Raw genomic sequence first — 11,780 nt, forward strand, 5'->3', positions numbered from 1 at the left:
TTGCATGTCATCTATTTACAGTCACTATGTCATAAAGGTATCACATGCACCAATTTGCAACTCCATATTATCATATCGAGTGGTAGGAAGTAACTAACTATAATGCATTTAAGTACAAATTAACAGTTTACCAATTTTGTTGGTGTAAAATCATGTTATAGTTGTAGCTTATCACATATTTGCTGTTTTTCATTTCATTTAGTTGTTTTAATAATTTATATTTTCTGCAATGAGTATTATTAGTATTCAAACGTCAAGTTTTTAATACAGTACATTTTCCTGATTTTCCAATACAGGATTTTTACATGTACAGTAATGGAGTATTATAAATAATTATACTTAGATAAAGGATCTGAATACTTTCTTAACCACTGAGCATACCTCTGATTCAACCAATGGTATGAGAGGAATATGTCTTCTCATACCATCGGTACATTTGCTACAGAAATGTAATACAGGGTGATACATTTAATTTGTCATGCAAAAATCAGATTCTGGATAAAAATATGATTTAAAAAAATTGCTTCATCTTTTCAACTCCATAATAGCAGCACTTTCTCTGATTTGCTCCCAACTTTAACAATTGGTTACATCTAAAATTAAATTATTCAAAGAGAAAGAAAGAGCTGTAGGGTGTGGTGACGAGAAACACCCCTTGCAACAAATACCATATTTATTTTTAAATCACCATACAGATTCCCATCACTCCTTCCATCAAGTGTAAGTTATTTGTAATCTTAAATAATGTCTTAAACAGCAGACAGTAATGTCAACCTGTTATAATTTGAAGTCAATGAGATGGTTAAGACCCGGACAGATACTCTCTGAGCTCCTAACACAATGTATACAGTCAACAATGGAAAGGTGTCTGACAACTTGTGGGCTAGACAGGAAGTTCATTACGTAATACCTCCATATTGAAACACATGTTATAGCAATGTTAAAGAGAAAAGACGTCTCCATACTTTGCTAAGACCCATGTGTAATATCTATAGACACACGAGTCATTCAGGATCAGGGCGTCTCTCCAGAGCATATCAACAAAAGAAAATCATGGCGGCGAGGAATGCAGCCGGACAGCTTCCCTCACAGAGAGAGAAACAACACAGAGGACACATTTCTGATGGGGTGCGCCCACCTGTCAGTAAAAACAGATACTGTTGCTAAGATATGTGGACCCATTTTTAGCGAATAAATAAAACACAAACGGCTTGTTATAATAAATATGTTTTCTGATTTGGGGCAAGACCTGGGAGAAGATACTCCCTGTTTAATTACCAAAACAGAAATTGGGTGACATAAATAATCGTCACAAGGTCCATTTCGTAGCTTTTCTTGAGCTAGTGATTGAAGCATATCTTCCTCAACATTTAGAGATTTCCCAAATATTATTGGATTATAGGTAAATGTTCTGTCGCCTTTAAGGACCTCTTGTCCATATACAGGCCAGATATAATCCTAATTATTTACAAAACAAAAGCTCAATACCAGCTAGTTAATGAGGTGCGAATGTTTTATCAACTGCTGCCAATGTGAAAATAAACTGTAAATGTTAAGCCAACTTGGGCAATAAAGGGATAAAAGGAAATTAGAAAATCTACAATTACCTGACAACTCCATCTTGTTATGATCAAAAGCTCAAAAGCAGCAAAGAGATTATTTGTATGATACCATCGTCGACCCCTGTCTCAAATGAAATGTCGTTGTGAACATTGAAATTGTCTTGTGTATCAGCTTAAAGTTTAAATTATTTCCGTTATGTTTGTTAAAATAACCCCTCTGTACCCTCAGGAATGTAACTAAGAGCAATAAGAATCACATGGCAACAGGAATTTGCTAATTGCTAAAATCAGCATGATGGCATGATCACGATAAAAATACTAACATGCTGATGATTAGCAGACTGTTCACCATGGTACTACTATACTTTGCAAATTAAGGTTGGTTAATTACACTTTAAAAAATGTGTTGGTTTGAATGTTTAAAGATAATTGCGCTCAAGTGGGACTTTTCAGATTTTCCATTATTTTGTGATTCTCCGAGACGCTTCGGAAAGGGGTTAAGTGGTTCTGCCTTCACGGATTGCCACTAATCATACACACCTTTACGTTTAAAAAAAATATATGTAATGAAAGTATTCGACAAGTTAGTATCTTGACTCGATAATGCTGCTACATTGGAAGTCAGGATAATCAACTTGAGGGCGACATCATTATCTGAGCCAAAAGTTCATTTTGATCGTTAACAAGGCAACATCAAACATGGCAGTGAATTATGTGCATGACTTCAGTTGAACTGAGAGTAAACAACAAAGGTGAGGGTGTGTCCGCCTCGTACACTTAACTACACACAGCGCACAAACACAGCATGGTTGTTTGGTTTACAGAGTCAATCCAAGAAGCTTTGATGCTTGTACTGTACCTTGGACTCAAATTACACAGTACTGACTATCTACGTGACGGAAATATGTAAATATAATATAAACTAACATATTTTACTGATGTGTGAAAATATTAGGTTCTGTGTCTTTCATCTATTCATCTGACATTTAATTAAGGTGTGAATAAACTGAAAAACGTGTAAAAGCAGTGTGAAAGAGCTGATTAATTGAAACTTAAAACTGTTAGAGGTTTCTTCCTGCAGATAAACATTTATCTCCACCTCCTCAAATGCCTTCATTCCATCCATGCAGGTTGCATTTCTGCGTGTTTCTGTAGCGACAATGGTGTGTGTGTGTGTGTGTGTATAGGAAAGTGATGACAGGCATCTATCAGGTAGAAAAGGCTTGTTTGTGATCAAAAAGTTGAAATACACTTAACTGATATGTAGGGACACACGGTTATTAGCATGGTTGGTGATTATACTCACAGTAATAAACACACCTACGTAACCAATATAGAAATGCATAAACGCAAAATAAATTGGAAAACGTTCACACCCTGCTGAGGCATCCCTCGCACTCCTAACACACCCAAAACAAAGGTGCAAGGGACTTCGAACAACTGTTTTCTCCTCCATCATGGTCATCCAAATGTCACAGAATTTTCAATACAAGAAATAAATAAAACAAGAAATCAGCATTTGGCGCAAATATATTTTAATAATCAACCTGGAAAAGTAATCAAATCATACATTCTTATCAGTTCATTTCTCTTTCCACTTGTGTTTACAACAAATAACTATCTTGTTTTTTTCCAGGCCGATCGCGGTAAAGTGCTGGAGCTATTCCAGCACGACCGACTCAATTATTTAACATAAAACATTTAAAGAAAAAAAAAAATGAAAACCAAAGACATTGATAACAATGAGTAATCAAAACAGTATAATTTTTTGGGGTGGGAGAGTGACACTGAAACAATTCTCCAGCTAGTGTTTAACCCGGTGGATCGGTCCCTTAAGGATCAGAGGAAATAATGTGGACATAGTGACTGGCAAACAAGGAGTAACAAAAGTGTTTTATAGTCACAGTTTATCCAAAGACATGGTGGTGTGATATGTGAAAGGCTGCTAAATACTCCCTTCACTCCTTAATGCTGACTGCTGTTCTATTCAATTGATTTAGCTGAAATGCAAATACAAATGTTCATGATAGTGTGAAGAGCCTGGAGACCCTTATGTAGAAAACTTGAGACACTGAGGGGTGTTAAAAAAAAAAAATCGCAGCTTGTGCTTCCATCTAGCAGACTGAAGCCATTGGACCCTTCTTCCAGGACAGCAGGTTTAGTGTCCAATGTGACAGGACAACATGTAGCTGACCAATTAAAACACTCAAACATTCAGCATTTAACAAACACATTTCACACCTTGGTTCATGTCTTCATCCTCCTGTTGATGCACTTGAAACTTCCTTGTACTTGACTCACTAAGTGAGTAAATGAGGTGCAGTTTTCAAACACATACAGGTTTCTTGGTGCACAAAGCAGGTGAGACCAGGGCGAAGGTGGAGGGAAGAAATGGGAGGCAGCTGAAGTCTATAGTCTGAACTATTGCGATTGATAAAAAAGCCTCAGTTTGTCAAACAACATGTCGCAGGATATTAAGAGTATTTTAAGCCCCCTACTTTTTTTGAGTCAAAGTAGCTGCCATAACAAAACAGCACATTGTACATTTTATATTTAAGAAAAGATGCTGAAAACATCTTTCACAAAGAAAAAAAAATGTAATTACATGAAGGCGCTTACGTAAAGATTAAAAAGAAAAGAATAACTACTAATGATCCCCAAGTGGCTGAGTTTACTCTGACAGGATGGTACATCTTGGCTGTACTGAGAGACCACGGCTCGTAACCTGTAGAACCTGAAGGTGACAGACACCTCCGCGGCTCACATTCAGCCTGTTCACTGCAGCCGGGTGTTATTACTGAGGGTAGTAGGTGAACTTGGGTCATATTGCTACTTGAAGTTGATTCGATTAACTTTCTTTAAGTAGGTCAAACTCACTCTCCATTCCTCAGAACTGCAAACTCCACCCGTCTTGCACTCAGGCACTCATCATCAGACTTAAAATGAATTTAAATGACTCGAATTAACAACAGACCCAAGTCTGGTTGTTCTGTGGTGAACTCGGGGACCGTGTGGCTCTCCTGTGGAAACCACAGCCGGGCGATACATTTAGCTGCCGAAGCCAAAGATGCCTTTGATGTAGCCGGTGAGGCCGCCCTTTCCCTTCTGCTCCACCTTGTCATCCAGGGGAGGGAAGGCCACATGGTTGAGAGCGAGGTCAAAGAACAGGGGCTTGCAGGGGATTGGCTGGAAGTCGGGAGGGAACTGGACCAAGTTGGGCTGCTTTCCTACGAGGGCAGGGTCCAGGCGGAAGGTTTCCAGGCGGTTGCAGAGGGGCTGCATGACGGAGAAAGGAGTGAAAAAAGTGATGCTTACATCATAGGATAACTGCAAATGTATCAAAACATTTATGAGAGACTATTGAAAGGTTTAGTCATGGTCAAATTAAGTCCTCGGAGGGCGGGTCTAACACAATATTAACCAGTTTGAGGGGCCGTAACCAAAAAGGTTATGTTCTTTTGCACTATTTTTGGTGCTAGTTACAATGGAAGATGATATTTTTCCCCGCGAGCTAAACACTGATCGATAATTTCTCACACGGACATACAGGCAGGATTCTATTTCCTCCCTGTGTGTTGGTCTTGTTCTCTTACCGTGTTGTCTTTGACCTGCTGCTTGGCGGGAACTTCAGCAGTCTCTTCGGTGTCTGAAACGCAAACATTTCCAAAAGGTTTGCACAAACAACAAAGAGAGGAGTGTGTTCTCATAAGGTTGAAGTAAATGAGTTCGCTAGGCAACAGTTTGTTGCTCTCACCTAAAATAGCAGCAGCTTGAAGGGAGTATTTCTCAGCGTTGACCTCGGCAATGAGCTCCTGAACATCAGGGAGATCCTGCAGAGACACAACAGATGTTTCTGTTAGAGTACAGATGTGGTTAAATGTTCAGAGACTTATTTACCTGCAGGTTTTCGGGTCAGTTTCAAAAGCTGAGAAATACGTTTGGATTTTGACTTTTTATTGTTATATGTGTTAATATCAACACATGTTTAAGGGGGATGTCTACATGATTCGTTGTAGATTAAATTATATTCGGTATTAAGAGTATTTCTTTTTCAGACCAACCTTGAGGCTGTTGTTGAGGCTCTTGGCCTTAGATTGGACCTCCATGGCGTATTTCAGCACCCTCTCATACAGCACCAGGGCCTCGCTCCACTTCTTCACCAGCACATAGGACTGAGCTATGAAGAAGCACCTGTGAGGGGAACAGAGGGAAGGATACAGAGTGAGAAAACGTTTTTAGAGGGTACTTCACCATGGACAAGTGAGTTTGGTAATTTACTTATTGTCCATAGCTATACTTTGTGCATGCTGCACCTATTTTAAATATTATTAAATATAAACATAAAGCATAGAAGAATCTGGGTAACTGTAACTAAGGTAACCTTTTATTGTTTATTTGATCATATTTGGCAAGAAACATGCTATACAAGAATCTTCCTCTTGGGGCCACTAGAATCATCTTCTTCGGCATCGTATTTTACATTTCCCCACGGTTTTACGACACCGCTAACGTAAGTGAGCGGTACGATTTGACTGCATCACACATAGGGATGGGTATCGTTTTAAAGATACTAATACTTTTATCGTTACTGCTTATCGATCCGGTCCTTTAACGGTACTCTAATCGGTTCTTAAAAAAAAAAAAAAGGTAAATTAACAAAACAAAATTGTAAATAATGTGAACTTACAGAATTGTAAAAAAAATAAGTATTTACTGCAAATGCTGCATAAGGCCTAACGGTTCTTCTGGAGGAAGATTGAAGTTATGGTGGAAGATTACGGGAGATAATGTGTTGTTTAGACAAATTGCTCGTGTTGCACTTTTGGCAACGAGCATTGTCCACATCGAGACAGGTAAAGTTTAACCACACTTTGGAGCACTTTCTCTCCGCCATCTCTGCCGTGTGTGCGTGTGTGTTGCATGCATGTAGCAGCCGTGTGTGTGTAAACTGCCCCGCCCCCTCACACACAGACGGGGGAGAGAAATCTCTCGTCTGGATTGGAAAAATACAGACGACGCATTTTGTAGTCTTATTGCATATCAGAAACGTAGTTGGCGGAACAAAAACTGCAATATAATGTTTATGTAGCAATAATACATATGACATATTTTTTAAATGTCTCCAGTACCGATAAAAAGACAGATAACGTCAGATCTTAACGGTACCACTGTCTTCAATAATTCCGCCCCGGGGCCCGTTTAATACCGGGGCTCGGTACCCATCCCTAATCACACATGACAAAGAAGGAAATGTAAAAGCGGTCGCAAACGACAATGGCGGACACGGACAATTTGCGAATGAGTTCTGCCTTTTGTAAGCTGAAATTATCAATAATTTGTCAATAAATATGGGCGAAAAACATCACTTGTCAGTCGGACACGTCAATGGAAAGATGTACTGGTAAAATATGGGAGCATTGACCATTTACCAGTACTGCCTCACTCACAATCTAAAAGTGGCAAAAGAACGTTTATTCTGACCTGTAGGCCTTGTAGACGAGCGTCTTCAGGGACACCTCCTTCTGGAAGGTGTGGTCATCCTCCAGGCCCTGCAGGGTGGACAGCTCAGCCAGACTCTGGAGAGACAGACGGACAGGGAAGGTTAGAGAGGGGGGAGTGGGGGGAGAGGCAGAGAGAGGACACGGAGAAAACGGAAGGTGAGATATGCTCTGAGAAGGAAGTGTCTGAGACTGTGGGTTAAGATAAACTACACACATCAACTCCTCACAGTCCCAGCTACTGCCTGGTACAGAGAAACTGGCAACTAAGAACCAATTATACCAACTTTAAAACATGCAGCATTATCTTTATTTCAAATCTCCAAAAACAAAATGAGGGATACAGACATAATAAAATAGAAATAGTGACTGCATCAAAAAATAATAATAAAATAAATAAATGTAAAAGCCAGTTAACAGTCATCAGCTGCTCATATTCATTTTATATAATGTATTTATGTTCATTCAATAAATTAATTTAAGATACATTTCATGTTGAGACTTTACCTGCAGGATGATGTCGTAGAGGCGGATCAGGTCTTGTGGGCGGGGTCCTCTCTTGTCCTCGTCGGCTTCAGGCTCCTTCAGTTTGGCCTGCAGAGTGTGGGCCATGCTCTCATTCCTCTTCACCAGCGTGCACAGCTTGATGTAGGTCAGGTAACTGGGAGAAGACACCAACAGCACATTTATTATTCACTTAAATAAGAGATAAATGGAATAGAGAAATATCAGAGGGTGGAAAAAAGTATTTATGCTTAGGCCTGGATATGAGCTTTTTTTGTTGTTGCAATATACGGTTATTGATCATTGACCTAACAGAAAAGTAACATGAACAGGCCATTTACTTTATTTTTACTAGTTTTTCACAAGACTTAGAAGTCTGACCGGGCATTTGCAAGCCCTAGTTATTGTATGGACTAAAGTTGATGTGTTTCTTTTACCTGTGCAGGAACTGCAGGTTGGACACCTTGCCGCTGTCACCATCTGAGCTCCTCTCTCGTTGCTTCTACAAAGACAAGCAATAAAATGTGAAACACTTTGAAAATGTTTGTTTAAATGGCAGGTTTGTTGGTAAACTGTAATTAGGCAGATGTTTATGATTTCTAAGCAAAAATGAAGGTCAATAATAACAACTCAAATTCCTCACAATCCTTGAAATATTTTAAATGTTTATCCCTTCGTATCTTACCGCCTCACTCTTGAGTTCCTCCCTCACAGCCTGGATGGTGTCTCTGCACTCGGCCAGCAGCGTCTCGTACAGATGCTCTTTGGTCTCTTCGCTAGCCGTCTGCACAACATAAACAGTCATTTAGATTGAAAAGGGAATTTTGAGGCTGTGTATCACATATCTCTCTCCCCCTTCACATCTGACAGTCGGACACAATCACTACATTCAAGTCCCATCTCAAAACCCACCTGATCAGATCAGCTTACTCACTGTAGTGCTCCCCATCATCTGTTTTCCCTGAATAACCTGTCCCTATGATTTGTGTCCACTTTAATTATCTCCTCCATGATGGTATGTTGGTGTTTTTATCATGTTCTGTTGCTTTTACCTATTAGAATATTTATCAAATTGTACGGTGTCCTTGGGTGTCATGAAAGGCGCCTTAAATAAAACGTATTATTATTATATGCATGCAGCCTTGTTGCAATTATGTTACAGTTGTGAAAGGACTAAAGGTGTAGAAAGATATAAGGACGAAATACAAGTCATGAAACTATGTATACAGTTTCACCAGAGAAGAATTTGGGAGGGGGAGAGACTTAAGTTTGAAGTCCTCTTTGTGCGCTTGAGAAGGAAACATGTTACTTTTTCTTTACTACCAAATATAGCCTAAAAGGTATTTACAAGGTGAAATGTTTCCCTTAGTCTAACAGGTTACACATACCATTTTGCGTGATGGAGACATTTGCCTCAATTTGTGAATTTGATGGACTCTCAACACTTTTCACCCGTTTAAAAGATACACCTGCACTGATGAATTTAAATCATGCAAACACAAATATCTCATCTGTTTAAAAGTCATATTGGTTTGATACAAAGAGAGTTTTGGAAGAGATGTGACTGTGGCAATCTGGGGGAGAGGCACAGGTATGTGGCCCGACAGCCTGCCGAAACATTCCTGCACACAACAGCACTCGCTCTCTGGAGTTTCATGGTTCAAATCTTTGTGAATGACAGGATTGTTCTTCACTTCACCTTTCTTTCATTAACAAAGTCATACAATAGGCCTGTGTCACTACACGACTCGGATGTCTACAGGGCATACTATGTTCATATTCAAAGAAAAAGGCCATGTTGTGTTACTGTAAATGTAATCATTAAATAACTGAAGTAATGTTAACACAGTTTAACTTTCGTTTAAATATGTCCTTTACATTTTTTATGGATGACATTATTGTCAAGCTCTCACCTCCTAAGGAGCAAATAAACTCTTAGCTAGCAACACAGACAGGGGAAGAATGTTACTAGAAAATTCCTCGTAGTGATCATTGATAACAGACAGGTATGGCTGATCTCAGCCACCTAGCAGGCTGATGTTATTTAGTGCCACACACACTCGTGCCAACACCCTGGCAACGCCTAACATGACCGGCTCAACCTGTCGAGTATTGTCTCTTGTTCGGAGTGAGGGCCAGATGGATAAACCGATTAGAGGAGGGTGGAGGTGACAAGTTTCTCGATTAGGACTTATGTATGACCCAATATGGAGCTTCCTGTCCACAGAGGCCAAGAGCGGAGGGTGAAGGGGGTGTTTCTCAATGTCGAGGACACTTGCTTGGTAGCACATGTCTTCCGAGTCACTTGCTTCAGAAGCGAGGCTAGAATCCTTCCTAGCCTCGGAAAACGAAGAATTGCGGAACAGGCTAACAGGTGTGCGTCATATGCGAGGCCCGGCCTTAAATGAAGCACGATTTCCGCCAAAGATTTGGAAATTGGTCCGTGCGCAAAGCATTGTGGGGATTTTAAGACCGCGGAGTCTACAGATGTGCAGCCTTGAAATTTCCCGCTACGAAGTACGCCGGCCTCGGTAGAATTCCAAGTATGCTGGACATTGGAACAGTCCTTCGGCGGCACTCGATGACGTAGTATGCTTGAAATAGTGGCTCTGGAGCAGCCTTCCTCGACATTGAGAAACACCCAGGGGTAAACGGAGGAAAAATGACAATGGTGGTCGGCCATATTCTGTGAGCCATGCATAACATATCTTATATTTTTTTAACGCCTTTTTAAAGTTTTTTGATTTGATGAGGGGGATGCTGTTTTATCGTTATGTCATAATACACTCATTGAGCAAAAACAAAAACCTGGGGGTATCTTCAGCTTTTAAAAAGTCGGGCTTTCCACACATTCAGGTTACCAGCCGGGTTTTTTGATTTGCAAGGGCCTAAAGTTAAGTCCAAAGGGCACTATTTGAAATGAATGTGGGTTTAGAGGTGATAATACTAATCTGTCACGGGAGCCTGGTGGGTGTAGCCTCAGTATTATGTGTGGCGCCTGAAATGCCAGATGGCAGTCGTGGCGATGAGAGCGGCTGGCATGCGCAGAGACCTGAGTGGCTGAGGGTGTGACAGGCGTAGTCCGCAGGGCGTGCTGAGCTCTTCTGGCGTTAATCGGGAGGATTGAGGCATGGTGGCATGAGGGCGACACAGAAACTGTAAAGAGGAGGTGCCCAGCGCCCTGATGTCTGAGGACTGCATGGACTGGCCAAGGAGGAGTTCGCTTAAACTTAGGCGTCTCTTCACTTTATAATAGCAGTTTGACTATTTTCACTGAAGTAGGGATGCCAGCGAATTATTCGTGACAGTCCCCATAATCGAAAATTATTTTTAAAAGTCGATTTATTTATATACTACGTTTTTTATTATTACGGTAATTTTTCGGACTATAAGGCGGGCACCTTATATAAGCCGCAGGGCAGCTAAATTGAATGATGTGTACATATATAAGCGCGGCACTAGGACTATAAGCCGCAGGTGTTTTAATGTTAATTACCATATGTAAGGGTTCGTGCCAGAGGGGATTTCCGGGAAACGAGATGGGCTGTTGAGGAGCTCCATTTATTACATTTCAACAAACAAGTTGCATAACGTCATTCAAGTGTTACCATTTAGGCAATACGTAGCTACAGAACATGTACTGTGCTGTGGTAACTGTACTGTATCACATCGCAGTTTCAGACACACAAACTTTTCACTTCAAACTTAACGGTGCGCTCCGCGACGTACCGCAGTGATCTAGCAGGCACGTGGTTTTCAAGCCAGTGGTCACGTCGCGGACATCCACAACTATTCTGCCGCTCTCGTAATGTCTGTCTGTCCTTGCTCTCGTTCTGTCTCTCGGTAGCCAGCTCTCGGTCCACTTTTACTTTGCGCGCATACCTGTCTCACATCTTTTCCCGGGCCTCCAGCCTTTTCCCTGCTGGGCCCGCCGCATTAGAGGTGGGGGGCGCGGACGGGCGCATAGGCCCATACGACGTTAAGGTGGTGGATGCTGTAACCTGTAAAATACATAGATTTAGCAGAGGTCCCTAGTGCCGTTAGGCTTGTAAAAATCATAGATTAGCGCAACCACGGTTATATAACAGGGTCGAAAAATGGGAAAAAAAGGCACGGCTGTTATAGTGAACCTTACAGGTATTTATGTTTTGGTTTTTTTCGCTGGCTTAGTTCTCACAAATATACGACTAATGCTCAATAATGATTATAATGTAAA

General features: G+C 40.8%; 1 protein-coding gene across 1 annotated transcript in view; it reads right to left on the reverse strand.

The window, feature by feature from the left end:
• Positions 1–3,080: 3,080 nt before the first annotated feature.
• The window catches only part of srp68 (signal recognition particle 68), a 14,021-nt gene continuing 5,321 nt past the window's right edge, over positions 3,081–11,780 (reverse strand). Inside the window, exons 9-16 of the mRNA XM_010770130.1 lie at positions 8,250–8,348; positions 8,002–8,066; positions 7,568–7,721; positions 7,044–7,138; positions 5,624–5,753; positions 5,317–5,392; positions 5,156–5,208; positions 3,081–4,838 (exon numbers count right to left, since the gene is read on the reverse strand). Of these exons, the coding sequence (XP_010768432.1) occupies positions 4,611–4,838; positions 5,156–5,208; positions 5,317–5,392; positions 5,624–5,753; positions 7,044–7,138; positions 7,568–7,721; positions 8,002–8,066; positions 8,250–8,348 (900 nt within the window). The 3' untranslated portion in view covers positions 3,081–4,610. The remainder of the gene's footprint in view (positions 4,839–5,155; positions 5,209–5,316; positions 5,393–5,623; positions 5,754–7,043; positions 7,139–7,567; positions 7,722–8,001; positions 8,067–8,249; positions 8,349–11,780) is intronic.

This window comes from Notothenia coriiceps, unplaced genomic scaffold (assembly GCF_000735185.1).
Source record: "Notothenia coriiceps isolate Sejong01 unplaced genomic scaffold, NC01 NC01_scaffold00008427, whole genome shotgun sequence".
NCBI classification, from domain to species: domain Eukaryota; kingdom Metazoa; phylum Chordata; class Actinopteri; order Perciformes; family Nototheniidae; genus Notothenia; species Notothenia coriiceps.